Source organism: Thamnophis sirtalis, unplaced genomic scaffold, assembly GCF_051295495.1.
Source record: "Thamnophis sirtalis isolate CommonGarterSnake01/CBP01778 unplaced genomic scaffold, rThaSir2_p1.2 scaffold_9, whole genome shotgun sequence".
Lineage (NCBI taxonomy): Eukaryota > Metazoa > Chordata > Lepidosauria > Squamata > Natricidae > Thamnophis > Thamnophis sirtalis.
In genome coordinates, this window is record NW_028261389.1 from 18,421,413 (window position 1) to 18,437,489 (window position 16,077).

Genomic DNA, 16,077 nt, shown 5'->3' on the forward strand with positions numbered 1-16,077 from the left:
TTCAGCCAGCATGGGAATTGAAACCCACATATCTTGAAGTAGGCAAGATTGAGAAACACTGGTCTATGATATTGTTTAATTGTAACACAAGAACATTTCCATATATTAAATGTAAGAATTGAATGCTTGTTTTCTTGCTTCTGAGCAAGCCAGAATGCCAGTTGTTCTGTAGGGGAGTTACACAAACACTACAGCTTCCCAACAGATGCCTTCCAATTTTACTAGAATTTATAGTGCAAAATCCATGATTCAGAAAAGTGTGTTGGTTAAAACTAAGAACCCCTTTTCCTACAATGGTAAAACAGAGACACAGATCTCCAAGAAGTCCATGGTAGGATGGGAAGGCAAAAAGTCTTCTTCATTCTTTAAATTCTAGGGCTTAATTCAATGATATAATGTCTTTGAATATGGAAACTCTATTTAAACATCACATGATGTGTTTAATACCCTTTTAAAAGTTAGATAAGTCAATTAAAATTTCCACACCTTGAGGCCTGATATATATATATACCAGTATATGAAAAACTATTTTGCTTGAGATAGTTAACTCAAACTTACCCTTGATTATAACCGTATTCTAAAATGTTAATAATAAGCACATCTGTATTATTATAACAAGCATTGGCAGAATGTGATCTCACTTTTTGCTGTTATTTAAAAATGAAGATTAGGTGGTTGCTTTGCCCCCATGGAGCAACAGCTAAAATGGAGTAAATACAGAGAGATATATTCCTTATGAAATAGTTGAGATCTGAAAGCAAATTGATAGACGCACAAATAATATGCTGTAGTCTTACTCTGATATTTGTTCCACAAGAGAATATTCTTTAAAATCTATTAAACAAATTTTAACACAATCTCCATAGTTCAAATCTCCACATTTATGGCAAAACAGAGATACAGACAACTTCAAAAGATACTTTGTTATATATACATTATTTACTTATATACATGGAACAAGAAGAATGTAATTTATGTTGATAGCAAATGAAATTTGAGAACCAGTTCTGTTGTGAACTCTACTGATACCTCAAGATCACCTTAGAAAATTTTGATTTGCATCACAGTTTTCAACAGATTGGTGTGTAGTCACTGGAGAAATAACTTTTTTTGACTAGCACACAGTAGAATGATAATACCTTTGCCAAATCAGTCTTCCTGGCTCCATTTTGCTAATCTGTACATGTCCAGGTGGGAAAATACTCTAATTAGTTTTCTTAGTCATTAGATTTAAATAATTTTATTTATTATTAAACCTTATTTGCTGCTCCAAACAGTATGACTCTGACTCAGTGTGCTACAGATTCAACTTTCCTCAACTTCAATTAGCCAAACAATAAGTTTGATTCTGCTGCCATCTCCAGTATTATTGTTGTATTGTTAGTTATTGTTAGATATTTATTAGTAACAGAAAAGTAGGATAAAACCAGGCACTATGATGAGAACTATATCTAAGCATAAGATAATTTTGTTTACTTCAGAGACTTTGGATCTGCATAGGTAGGATATATTGATAATCACTATCTTGATGGTTCATTAATTACAAATTTATGTAGGACAAAAGTTTCATTACCTACTAGCTTTCATTCCTAAGCAGAACCTAATGTACAAAGGAGGATGAATATAGAAAATATATGCCAGATATTAGTGATAAATCATAAAAGATAAACTTCATGCCATGCTACTATTATGTTAACTGCTGTTAATGGAGTTTTGCAGAGTTGGCTACTAGTCAGAAATTTATTTATTTATTTGTTTGTTTCTTTGTTCCTTTATTAAATTTAGAAACTGTTCATCTCACAGCGCAACTGAAGGTGTTGTATTAGATGGATTTTTGGTTTAATATGACTTGATATTTTAAGCAATAAACGAAGGTGATCATTGCTAGGTCTAGCAAGAAACAGGAGGAAAAGTATCAACTGATTGTAAAACATTAAAATTTGCATCATCAGCGACCTTTAGAAGTTATAGAAGGCTAAGATCTTAGCTGTAACAAACAAACAAAAATAGAAAGATAAGTAGACTATCCTGCTTATCCTTCCAGGTCAAGAGAAGACTGACTATGAGCAAACTAGTTAGATGATAAGACGAAGAGGACACAGTGCAACCTTTTGTTGTAAACATGAAATGTTTATTGTGTTTGTACATCACATGTGGCCTTAATGCATTATGACTTAGTCATGCAACCTGGTCTTGATATCCAACTATATAGGAGAGTAGTCTGTGGGTTAGGAATGGAAATGAAGCAAGTGTAAAAGCATACAGTATTTTACAGAATGTGCTTCAACATATTTTCTTTGAATAGCATTATTAAGTCATGTAATGACTTCCAGCATAATTGAGCTATCATTGATCACTATGATTGAGGCATCTATGTAAAAGAAAATAGGAATAATGCAGAAAGGAACTCTGACTTGTTCTGAGAAAAGATTTTGCACCTCCTCATCTCGGTCATTTTTCTTCTGCTGTGATCCCAGCATGTTATTAATTGTTAGTTATGGTTTGGAGACATAAGTAGCATCTGTTGGGATGCTTTGTTTGAGAGGGTTTTAATTATTCAAGATACAAGATTTAATGAAGAAGCAGACAAACTTAGTCACCTGTCTTTCACCAAGAAGAACATAGTGGCATTTCCATCCGTTCTCATGAAGATGTAGAATTATTGGGAAAAATGATACATGGCAAATATGGGGGAAAACTGAAAGAAAATGGAATCCTGAACAATGGTCTCTTAGTGCTGCTACAATGGAACATGGAGTGGGCTACTACTCCCTGATCCTTACTGTTAAAGTTAAGGAAGGTTGCTGCCATGCTGATTTATTAGACTGAACAAATACATCTTCAGCAAATAGATATGGCTCATTTAAATTTATTCAGATTCACACTTTCATGTGAGAAACTGGGCAGTGAAGATAAACTCCTCCTAAAAGCACTTGCTATTTAACAAATGCATGCCAGGCTGAAGTCAAAAGGTGATCCAAGGTACTTGATGTACTATGGAGCTATCTGTCAACATAGGTATGGAGTAATTCCTTGGTAATCCCCAGAGCAACCTTGAGACCCTGATGTAGATGAAATATCAGGTATAAGACTTAAGATTTAAGGTTTACACAACACACTGTAATATGGTTTGTCTGACTTTAGTTTTGCACGTTGTCTGAGCCTGCCAATTATGGGTTTAATCCTTGATTAAAGTACAGTATCACATATGTGTGTGAACCCAGTTTCTAAAACCATGCACATACTCACTGGGTTCATATATTGTACTAAGACTTAGTTTAGAACCTATCACAATAAGCCAAAACCAAATACAACACATATTATTTTGTCCAGTATGTCAATCTACAAAAGTGAAAGGCTGAATTTGATGAAGGTGCTGGGAAAATTAGGAACATCTTTAAATTACACACACGCACACACATACAAATTACACACCTATCACAAAGACACACACACATAAATTATATACACACATTTAAATTGCATACATTAAATTGTAAACACGCATACACATTTATTAAACACAAGTACATAGTCCAATTCATTATATTTCGATTCAACAAATTGGGCTAGTATGAAGTAGCTAGAAAATTACCCAGAATGTAAAACTTTAGCTTTTTTTGGCAGCAGAAATAAAGACACACCCATCTTTCAGGCAATGAGCTATAATCTGGCAAGTTTTAATGCCTTTTGTATGTATACATGCCTTTCCTATGTTTGTGGGAAGGTGGAAATGGATTCAAATTATACTAAACCAAAGTTAAAGAAACAGGGAACTTCAAATAAGTTTATAAGTGATAGGTACTTAGAAGAAGAGGTCCATATTTTAATTATTAAATTTCTAGGCCACTTATCTCACTAGTAAAGCAACTCTGGGTGGCTTACAAGATAATAAAAAGTTAAAAATCCTAAAAAAAAAAATTGAAAAAATTAAAAGTGAAGAACCAAGATTGGCAGCCTGGAGGTGAGCATCTTCACCTATCAGCCGCCCTCAAATGTAGCACATCTCTCTTGGGGTCCTAGGCCAAGCAGCAGAGCAAAATTTTAGGCTGTTCCAGATGGGGTAGATCTCATCTCTGACAGGAGAACATTCCAGAGGGTGGGGATTTTTTCTTATTTGACAGCTGGGATCTAGGTTCCAAGAGGCAGGTTGATGCTTATTCATAGGTTTCAAAATAACTTTGACTCCATTGAAAAAAACAACCCATAACTTTAGAAATAATCCCTGGCATTATGAGAATGTAAGAATTCTACTGCTTTGTCTTTAATATGTATTGATATATTAGATGAAAAAGGATTATATATATGTATATGTATACGTATATGTATATGTATATTCATATATAAATCCATCCTATATATCAGTTTACAAATTCAAATAATCTTCCAGCAAATTATAAAATGCTAAAATCATGAAATCCTTTCTAAAAACCTTCCCACATCACTGATAGTCCCCTAATATATATAAAATGCCACTATTTATTTATTTTTTCTACAACATTGGAGCTTGCTTTTAAATGCTCCTTAAAAAAAGAAATAGAAATAAGAATAATAAATGAATTGCCTTTTGTATTTGTATGTAGGTTATTCTCCCCTACTCTAGAACTTACTGAGATAAAGATGGTTGAACACATCCATCTAAATTCTTGAATGCAATTTACATTTTTTAAAGTAATCAACAAGATTTTTTTTCTGAGGGAAACTCTCCCATTTCCAAGTTCTTTACTGAGCACTGAATTCAGATAATGAAATTTAATCATTTTAAATGAACCATGTTTTTCCCCCCAGGCATTCATTATATAATTATAAATAGAGTTGCAAATCTTAAATGACTTTTCTCAAGAGAATTATTCACCTTTTTCCTCAAGGTCATTTAAAACTCCACTGCATCCTATTTTACCTTCACAATTTGCTTTAACAGGCATACCACCTATATACCATTGGAGGGCAGTATAGATCTTTACAGAATATGACAATGTTCAGATATACTTAACGGCAAGATTTTAACTAGATTTTGCAACGAGAGGAGCAAAACCAGTTTCTAAACTGAAGTCACTACCCAAATGATAGTAATCAAGGAGCAATCTTCTTTCCATTCTGTATCCCATACCCTAAAAAATGACAATTTAGCAAGGGCAATAGTAGACACCATTTAGATTAGCAAGTGATCTTTGAGAATACACTGTGAACCTACCCAATGGTTTTAGGTTGTTAACTCAGAGCAAGTCAGGGATCCCTTTAAAATGAGACTTTGAAACATTTGAGTGTTTCTGTCAGCATTTATCAATGCTTCAACCGTTTAACCCTCTTGACTTAGAGCAGGCATTCCTCACTAAATCTCTTCCACCACCTGCCTTGTGTGTTTATTACTTACTAACCTTTTGTGTGTGTCATCTCTTTGTATATATGCCTAATTTATCAGTCTCTTGTAGATTGTCAGCAGCCTGCTGCCTCACTACCGCCACACGGCTCACAACTAACCAGGAGGCAACGCTGTCAGACTGTCAGGTAATGGTTCTGCTAAATCTCCTTTCTTCACCTTTTGGCTTTCTTTGCATGCTATAGTCGGATTCTCATCACCCCACTTCCTTTGCATCTGTCATCCTCGAACCCTAATTTCTACTCTGTCTTCCAACTGGCTGCTGTGTCTGGCAGACCCTTATCTGCCTTTAAAACAAACAAACAAACAAAATTTAAATCAAATCAAATGTAAACTTTTGTAATTGATGTGGAAAGATTACCTGTGCTACCATGACCAAGCAGTTAATCGTGCCTGCATGACTGCAGGAATGATGCAACGATATATATTAATATGTCATATTTGGAGAAGAAAGGACCACTGGATAATAGATAAAATTGCAAAACTTAAGCCATTTCTTCTGTAGTTTTGCCTCCCACACTACAACAATCTCATGGAGACTATCAAATCCAAAAATATTAAGCCTACACATGTGTGGGTAGCAAACAAATTATAGATAGTCTTCAACTTATGACCAAAGTGGGACCAGAATTTCTTGTTGCTAAGCGTTGTTAAATGAGTTGCACCCTATTTAATGAGTTTTTTGTCATTGTTGTTAAATGAATCACCACAGTTGTTAAATGAATCATGTGGTCTTTAAATGAATCTGGATTCCCACAGGGACTTTGCTTATCGGTAGCCAACTGGGAAGATCTCAAATGGTGATCACATGACCCTGGAATGCTGCAACTGTTGTAAACACATGCAGGTTGCCAAGCAACTTAATTTTGATCACATGATCGTGGGCATGTTGCAGCGGTCATAAATGCGAAGACCAGTGTTCAGCCACTTTTTTCAGTGCCTTTGTAACTTTGAACAGTCGCTAGATGAATGGTTGTAAATTGAGGACTACCTGTAAAGCCTAGGCAAAAGTGTGTGTGTGTGTGTGTGCTTTTTTTTTAAAGAAACAAGCACTGCTAAGTAAGCAAATAGGAATCTACGGGGATTAGATCCATATTTCTCAACCTTTACCATTTTCAGATGTGTGGACTTCAACTTTCAGAATTCCACAGCAAGGCTGCCTGGAGAATTCTGGGAGTTGAAGTCCACAGATATGAACATGGCCCATTTTGGCCGGCAGAGTGCTGCAGAAGGCCGTCCAGGCCACAAAACGGGGCAAAAGGGGCAAAAGCCCCCACATACCCCAATTTGGTTGCTAGAGGCACCGTGGGCCAGTCCTTTGCTATTTCCAAGCTAACCTGCAGGCCTTGAGTTTGACCCCCTTGCTGTAAGTTCTAGGCTTAATCTTTTCCAATAGAGCTGAGCCAGTGAAATTGTGAAAAACTATTGAGAGTCTGAACAGGTATGGTTTACATTAGATGGACCAGTTTGGGGTTGGTATTAGGCAGATTCCTATTTGCATAACACAAGGCAAATGTGGAAAGAATCAGGTAGGGATTGCACCATGAGAAAGAATGTTGTCTTTTCCAGTTGCCCTGGCCAAAATAAAGAACTGATAAAAATTATCAAGGGCTTGTTTGTTCTTAAACAACATGGGATGAAAAGATTAATCCAATTGTGTTAGATTGGGTAATGGATAGGCACACACAGGCTTAATGGTAACAACAGCTCTTTATTAAGTACAACAAGTGAGAACAATCCAGCGAAGGTTGAGTCTGGCAGCAGCCCTTTTATAGGGAGCTGTCAGACCCTTCGACCAATAGGATTAAACCTCTGTTCCCGCTGGAACAGAGGACCTTGGTGGAAACCACTGTAGTTAGAACAAGTATCTAACACCCCTCCCCTCTTGGATGGAACAATCCTACTTGTGACGTTGTCATGCAGGTAGGCGGGCTTTTGGGTAGCTCTGCCAGACTTGCACAGTTCAGTAGGAGGGGTTTCCTTGGACAGGTCGGACGGACCTGTTTGCGCCGCAGCTCCGCTTGGTGGAAGCTCCTGGAACCTCCCACAGGCTGCAGCTGGAGCTTCTAGAGCTGCTTCACTCGCTGCGAGCCTGCAACATAACCAGATAAGTTTCCCGGTACCCTCGGGTTTGAGCTGGCTGTGGAAGGAGTGAGTGTTTGCTCCGTTTGGTTAGGGCTTTGGCTAACTCATGCAGGAGTTACCTCTGGTTGTCTAAGAGTGGAGTTGGAGAGGTGGCCACGTAGTTGGTCAATGTGCCTTCTCCAATTCCTACCGTCCTCGAGCGAGGGCCGGTGATGCCTATCACTGTGGCAGGAATCCACAGAGTTCCCCCACCGTAGTTGTGGGCGTATACCAAATCCCCTATGCTAAATGTCAGAATCTTGCTTGTGGAGTCTGGGGGCGATGAGGCAGAATAATTGGGATATAGCCAGTCTAAGTGAAACCTTAGCCGGTGACCCATGCCGGGAGCAATGGGTAACGTTCTGGTACGGTGCTCCGGAGGGCCCGCCCGCCCGCCCTCATTCCTTACCTGCATTTGAAGGAAACGGGCCATCTGCGCACGCACGGATAGCATACGGTACCTGCATGATGCTCCGCCAAGCAGCTGGAGCATTGCGGAGGCATAGCAGGAGGTAAGGACGCATGTGTGCACTGTGTGCAACTGCTCATGTGCTGCGCACATTCATGTGGTGGCCTCCGGGCCCCATTGCACCGTACCGGTTGCAACGGGATCCGGAACCCACCACTGTTCTGTCCCCTCTGGGCTATAATTTTAACTGGAACTGGACTCCTTGTGACTGCTTTATATTGGTAGGCACACCTAGATCTGAGATCTGACATTTAAATGTACTACAGGTAATTATTTATTTTTTATTTATTTATTTATTTATTTATTCATTCATTCATTCATTCATTCATTCATTCATTCATTCATTCATTCATTCATTCATTCATTCATTCATTCATTCATTCATTCATTTATTAGACTTATATACCACTTCATAGAGCTTTCAGCCCTCTCTAAGCAGTTTACAGATTTTTAGCAAATTGAGTCAACATATTGCCCCCACAGTCTGGGTTCTCATTTCACCCACCTCGGAAAGATGGAAGGCTGAGTCAACCTTGAGCCGGTGATATTTGAACCACTGAACTGCAGATAACAGTCAGCTGAAGTGGCCTGCAGTACTGCACCCTAACCACTGCGCCACCTCGGCTCCTTACAACAGTTCATTTAGTGACTGTTCAAAGTTACAAGGGCACTGAAAAATGTGAATTATGACCATTTTTCAAAGTTACAATTACAATCATGTGATCAAAATTCAGATGCTTGGCAACCTGTTCGTAGTTATGACCATTGCTGTGTCCCAAGGTCATATGATCACCTTTTGTGACCTTCTGACAAACAAAGTCAATGGAGAAGCCAGATTCAGTTAAAACTGGGGTACTAACTTATCAACTGCAATGATTCACATAACCACTTTGGCAGGAAAGCACATAAAAAGGGGCAAAACTCACTTAACAAATGTCTCACTTAACAACAGAAAATTTTGGGCTCAATTGTGGTCGTCATAAGTTGAGGATTACCTGTATTGCTCTATCACTAGAACTGAAGTGGAAGATGAAGGCCCCTTTTTTGTGCTCCCTAAAGCTTCAGAATGGTGCACCACTGAAATTGAGTCGGTTCTGAAATAAGAAAGACTGGCGAACCACAAACTAAGCTTAAAATGGGATTAACATTTATTTTATTTAAAGAAAACCTGAACCCCGCAAAGCCTTAAAATCCAAGCCCCATCTACATACAAGCTGCAATCCCATTATTTTGTATCACCTAGTACAGTGATGGCTAACCTTGTTGTTGCTGGGTGCCAAATGTGGAAGTGCATGCGTGCAATAGTGCACACGCATGCTGGCACCCAGAATGCAAAGCACCACCCCCACATGCGCATGCGGGCACAATCCCACTCACGCTCCCCCCCCACGCACGCTGCACTGCTCACCTCCAATCTGCGCTTGGCATTTCCTCCGGGGGAAAGCCTCCAGAGCCTGGGGCGGGTGAAAAATGGGCCCAAAGGGCCTCCCCAGGCTCCGGAGGCTTTCCTGAAGCCTGGGGAGGGCAAAAATGGTCTCCCCCAGCCCTCTGGAAGGCTGAAAATCAGCTGGAGCTGACAGCTTGCATGCTCGCAGATATGGCTCCGCATGCTACCTGTGGCACACATGCCATAGGTTTGCCGTCACGGATCTAGTGTATTGTGTCTCTATAATAAGCAATTAATTGTGCCTCTAGCCACCTGTACTATCAGGCCCTGTCTATTTAGTTCAGGGGTCTCAGAACTTGACAATTTTTAAGACTTGTGTACTTTTAAACTTGTGTACTTTAAGACTTGTGGCTGAGGAATTCTGGGAGTTGAAATCCACAAGTCTTAAAAGTTGCCAAGTTTGGACACCCTTGATTTAGCTACTCTCTGGTGTAATGAATTCACATTCAGCCTACATCTGAAATAATGTCTGGGCTGAATAATTTTGGGGTAATATATTGTCCTTTCACCTAATAGATGCACGAGACAGAACTTGTTAAAATTCACAGAGAGTTCTATAACTTTCCTGCCAAACATACGTAATTGGAATGGTTGCCTTGAAAGGATCAGGGGTGCACCAACCTTTCTCAGTGTTAGATCAAGGTTCACCGATCTTGACCACTGGGATCATATGCAGTCCTAGTATAATAACAGAAGTTAGAATGATCTGTTCCTGTTAACAACAGACCAAAAGGCAAGGAAGTTAAAGACCAGTCCATTAGTTTCCATCCATCATTAATCTTAAGAAATAACCTCATGCCAGAAAATAAATAAATAAATAAATAAACATACATACATACATACATACATACATACATACATACATACATACATCCAATCTTTATTTTAGATCATGCAGGAACATGAGACAAGAGACACTGTCCTTAGTGACCCATAACATTCATTGCTTTATATATATTTATAATAATTAAATTAAAAATAATGCACTGATGATATTACCTAGTTTGGTAGTGAAATGTCTCCAAGAAAACCCTCAAACTCAGAGAGCACCAAAGATACCCCGGATCAACCCTGAGGCATAAATATTTACTTCTATAAGGAAAAATAATTAATTTGTTAAACATTCTGCTAACAAATCATAAAAAATTCTTTCTTTTTCATTCTTTCTTTCTCTCTTTCTCTCTCTCTCTCCCTCCCTCCCCCCTTCCCTCTTTCCCTCTCTCTCACACACAAACAAACACTGCAGTCACAACAAACTCATGTTGTTTGGCAGAGCTTGCTAGGAGAATTACAATGGTACCCAAGGAAATGAATACCAAACCAGAGCTGCTTGCTTCATGCCACAACATCAAGCATAATTGCACACATATTCAAACATGGAACTGTGGTATTATAGAAAAATGGATTCTAGCTGAAAATTAAGGGGGGGGGAATCCTAATATTATGGAACCAGTGACAGAAAGGTTGTGGGTTCCTCTTCACTAGATAAATTCAAGCTGAAGCTGGAAAAGTCATTTTCATTTCATTTATTTGGAATTTATAGGCCGCCCTTTTCCCTGAGGGGACTCAGGGCGGCTTACATTCATAGGAAAGGGGGGTGCAATATAAAACATAACAATATGTGAATAAAAATAAACGGTAAAACACAACTTTCATTCAACATTCAACACTCGGGCGGGGCGAATTATGAACTTATCCCCAGGCCTGCCGGGATAGCCAGATCTTAAGGGCTGTGCGGAAGGTCTGGACGGTGGTGAGGGTGCGAATCTCGACGGGGAGGTCGTTCCACAGGGTCGGAGCTGCTACTGAAAAGGCTCTCCTCCGCGTAGTCGCCAGTCGACATTGACTGGCGGATGGAATTCGGAGGAGGCCCAATCTGTGCGATCTAATTGGTCGGAGGGAGGTAATCGGCAGGAGGCGGTCTCTCAAGTACCCAGATCCACTACCATGGAGGGCTTTATAGGTGGTAAGTAACACCCTGAAGCGCACCCGGAGATCAACAGGTAGCCAGTGTAGCTCGCGGAGGATCGGTGTTATGTGGGCGAACCGCGGTGCGCCCACTATCACTCGCGCGGCCGCATTCTGGACTAACTGCAGTCGCCGGATGCACTTCAGGGGCAGCCCCATGTAGAGCACATTGCAGTATTCCAGCCTAGAGATCACAAGGGCTCGAGTGACTGTTGCGGGATAGTATTTCAGAACAGGATTAAAATAAAAAATCATTATGTTAGAATGGGAAATTAGTATTGCTCTTTTCTATATCCAGCTACCTGATCAGCCAATCAAAAAAGCCACAAATTTTGTAATCTAAAAATTCAGTGATTATCTTTATTCTTATTTATTAATTCAAATATTAAAAGTAAAAATGAGAATATGTTGTTTAGATGAGCTACATGGTAATCTTCAATCTATTGTTATCCACTCTCTCGTATTTATTTCTTAACCCCATACTAATTTTTACCTAGAAATTATGGAAGTTGAAATTCAAAACATCCAGAATGCATTGGTTGAGAAATACTATAAGATGTATCTTTTAGTGTTCTTTCTCTGGCCAGAGTTTATTTTTCTTCTAACTTTGTAAATGAATGATACAATTAGGTGCAACTTCAGGGTACAGTACTAGTTAAACATTTTATTGCTTACTCACTTTAATGAACTTGTTTTCAAAGATGCAGGTGAAAATGATGTATTTTGTCTACGAGCTCTACTTAATGAGTTGGAAATCTTTAGAAATACTTGATTCTTTTCCAAGATAAAGAGGGTTCCATCATAATCCTTGAAGGGAATTGGACTAATGTATTCCTTTTCTTATCTTTTATAATGAGTCAGATTGTTTTGTGCAATGTTCTTGTTTAACGATGGGATAGGAGATACTTTAAGGATATTGACTCTGTTTACATGCTTATATACCATGGAATTGATTGATTATAGTCCATTAAGTTGTTGTTGACTCTTGAAAACCATGTAATTTGATTTCCTCCATTACCATCTGTCCTTAACCTGATTCCCCCCCCTCCCCAGGTCTTCTCATACATGTAAAATTCTAGAATACTTCAAAGGATTATTTTGCTTTGAAATGTGACTTTTTAGCATGAGCTATTTCCTGAAATTCTGCATGAATGCTCAGGGAAGTTTATTGCTCCAAACCTGGACAATATTGCTGCTTCAAAAATGTACTAATTTATCAAACAAATGTACATGGCCCTTTATCTAACTGATAGATCTCCAGGCATGACACTGAATTGCAGTCTCATTTGAGAATTTCAAAACAGTAAGATTGTAAAACATCCTATTGATTGGCATGTGTTTTATATTTTTATCTGCACAATAGCAATATCAGTGATGGCGAACGTTTTTCTACTTGGGTGCCAAAAGGGCGCGTGCGCATGCATGTGTGCATGCATGCCCACACCCGTAATGCAATGCCCTCCCCCAGCGCATCCACAGGCTCCAGAGGTTTTCCTCCCACCACCCTCTGGAGAGGCTGAAAATCAGCTGGCCAGCATGTGCATGTGTTCTGGAGCTGACATAGGGCAATGCCTCGCATGCCCTCAGATATGGCTCCGCCTACCACCTGTGGCACGCGTGCCATAGGTTCCCCATCACGGAGCTATATGATTGCATTTCATAATTAAACTTCCAGAATCTTAGCTGTTATATAGGATCCAATCTGAGTCAGTCACCAGACCAAAGATTTATTCTTCCAAGTTTTTAGACTCATGATGGAGTCCAACCTCAGGAAATTTCTCTCTCCAGAATGTATACAATGGGCTGTTCTACACATTGTATGGTGCCTGGTTGTATGTGGCTTTTCCTGTTATGTTTATTATTTCAAAATATTTGTTCAAAATGTTGTAAGGAACTACAAAATAGATTCTTTGGCCTATCTTGGATATGATATGACCTACTGAAAGAAGACTGTTCCTTCAAAAAGACTTTTGCTTCAATAAGGAGTGGGTGGAGCCTCTTTCAGTTGTTGGGCAAGATGGCTAATTGCTCTGGAGTCACTCACCCAGGAAGCCTCAGCTAAAATATTAAATATTGGCAGACATTTCATCACTGTAATTCCATCCTTTAACACTGTATATCTGTATTTGAGAAAACCATATTTCTTCACATCGTGTGGTTGTTATGGGACAAAAATGAACGCTGGGGAAAAAAAATTGGAAGATGCATTTTGAAAAGAGTTTTATTTTACACTGTAAAATTGTTAATTGGTTATGTTGTTCTTGATAACTGTCCTAAATTTTTATTTTCATCCGGTTGATTTTAAAAGTGCCATTAGATCATCCTTTCATCATTTGCACAAAAGCAAACTGTGTTACACTAATGCATTTTTAATTTTTTCTTTATTCCTTTAAGCTTGCAACTTTATGGCATGATAATTTTAGCTTTGCTAATTGTTATGTTTGTGCTTTAAAAATATTAAATCAGTGGGAGCTTGCTCCAGACTACTAGTTCCCTATTGATATTAGCTACTCAAAAGCAGCTAATATCTATTCCCATCCTCCAGTGATGGGCTACCGGTAATCATAGAAAAAGAATGGGCAGGGGTCTCGCCTTGGGAAGAAATAAGGGTCACATGCAGCCTGTGGTTTTTTCACCTGAGTCTTAAAATGGTGCGATCCATGATGTCAATTGGTCTTTCAAATGGTTAGATTTCCTTGAAGCAAGTTTTGCTGCAATAGATCTATGTATTTGTATTGTTTTTACTATGTTTTACTAAGCAAGAAAGAAAACAAAAGGAAAGACAAAGGAGGGAGAAAATAGTCCACAAAAGTATACTATATAATACTTCAGATATATTAACGTTTTTATGTTTTTCTGTAATACAAAAAAAGAAATTAAGTCCAAAAATGCTCTAAATAGAAGCCCTAGTGGCAAAATGCTTGTTGAAATATAAAAAAGAGTTTGTCAGATCACTGGATTAATAATTGAGAATTTGTTACATTTCAACTTTGGAGTGATAGTAATAAAGTAATTATTTGTAGTAATAAATTATCTATTTCTGCAATCCTGCTAGTTCCTAATCTATTGATACACAGTTCAGAATTATAAAATTAGTCTTAGAAATCAGTGAGTTTTGCAGAACAAAATTAATGTGTGACTTAATTGCTTCCAGAAGATATCACTGCACCTATAAATGTCTTTCTGAAAAGCTGTGCCCAATAAATCCAAAATAATACAAATAATTTAAAATGCATAGAAGTATAACATACAGATCTGAAGCAGACATTTCATTTCCATGCATCTTTGTACCAATTTAAAATGTTTTAATTGCCTCTAAAAATGAAAATGTTACAGCTTTATTTTTTGCTGAAGAACACGTTAAGCCTTTTAGGGTAGAGCAGGATCTGAAGATTTCTGGCCAAAATCTATATGTCAACAGGTGTTTCAAATAAAGCTATTGCCACTTCATAATTTTTGGCAAATGATTCTTGGTTGCCATATATTGATAACAGATTTCAAAATTCTTGATGCTCCTTGGAATTCTTAGAACAGCAAGAGTAATAAAAAAAGCTTATTTGCAAACAAGTAATTTTGAATGTTTGGGCTAAGTCAAACTTGCTCTATCACGTTGCCGTCATGCAATGTTTTGCAGTGTTTCCCCCATTCGTGGAGCTGGGGTGGGCGTGGTCTGCAGATAACGCATCTGGCTGCGGGCCCCAGTTTGACACCCCTGAGTTAAGTCAACCCTCCCATCTATCCCAAGATGGTTTAAATTAAGTTTACAACATATAAGTTTTTCTGGTTTCATTGTAAATATGGCACTGATTTGTCTTCTATGTGCACATATGGTTACATATAATTTAAGAATTATAGATATATGCAGAATAATTAAAATACCAGGAAGTGCAGAGCATCACCTGTCTCCATGAAAAGAGTTTTCTTCTTTGCACTTTTCTTACTTTGACATGTATTTTAAATAGCTACTTTCTCATTCCAGTCCTGATGTAGCTCTTCGAGAAGAACAGCCACATTCCAGCTCTCAATATACCCCTCCTGTCAGCTGTCTACTTAAGCCTCCTCCTTAACATCGTGCTTCATATGCAACCTAAGATTTTTGGGGGAAATCTCACCACATGGACTGAACTGGAGTTCTTACAGCAAATGAACAGTTTGTATCAAGCATGACTGCCTTGTTGCTGCTGCTGAGTCCAGACACCATCTAGAGTCTTAACAAAGGAAGGCATGTGGAAACGCTTTAAAGCACAGTGCCCAGACTGCTGAAAAATCTTCAAGGTTCCTTTGTGTGCATCATCTGATCAAAACTACCCAACGGAAGTCAGACTTGTTCCTTCCAGTTGTTTGGCTAGGACTACTAATGTGCCGGGAACCTAGACTCCTACCGAATAAAAGCAAAGAAAGTATGCTACCAGTCTTATTTTGCCCATTCAGCTCAAGCTACTAACTCCATATGGCATTTTATATATATATATTGTTTTCCCTGACATATTTGCACCAAAAAGTATGGTTATTAGAAATGAGCCGAGGTGGCGCAGTGGTTAAATGCAGCACTGCAGGCTACTTCAGCTGACTGCAGTTCTGCAGTTCAGCGGTTCAAATCTCACCGGCTCAGGGTTGACTCAGCCTTCCATCCTTCCGAGGTGGGTAAAATGAGGACCCAGATTGTTGTTGGGGGCGATATGCTGACTC

At 38.7% G+C, this 16,077-nt stretch overlaps 1 protein-coding gene across 6 annotated transcripts in view; it reads left to right on the plus strand.

Annotated features, from left to right (window-relative positions):
- Positions 1–15,788, plus strand: part of BICD1 (BICD cargo adaptor 1) — a 116,402-nt gene extending 100,614 nt beyond the window's left edge. For 4 of the 6 annotated variants that reach the window (XM_087722979.1, XM_087722973.1, XM_087722975.1 and 1 more), the window contains 2 exons: positions 5,433–5,508; positions 15,368–15,788. In XM_087722979.1, the coding sequence (XP_087579105.1) occupies positions 5,433–5,508; positions 15,368–15,455 (164 nt within the window). In that variant the 3' untranslated portion in view covers positions 15,456–15,788. The remainder of the gene's footprint in view (positions 1–5,432; positions 5,509–15,367) is intronic. The other 2 variants (XM_087722976.1, XM_087722978.1) reach the window with 1 other exon arrangement.
- Positions 15,789–16,077: the final 289 nt, after the last annotated feature.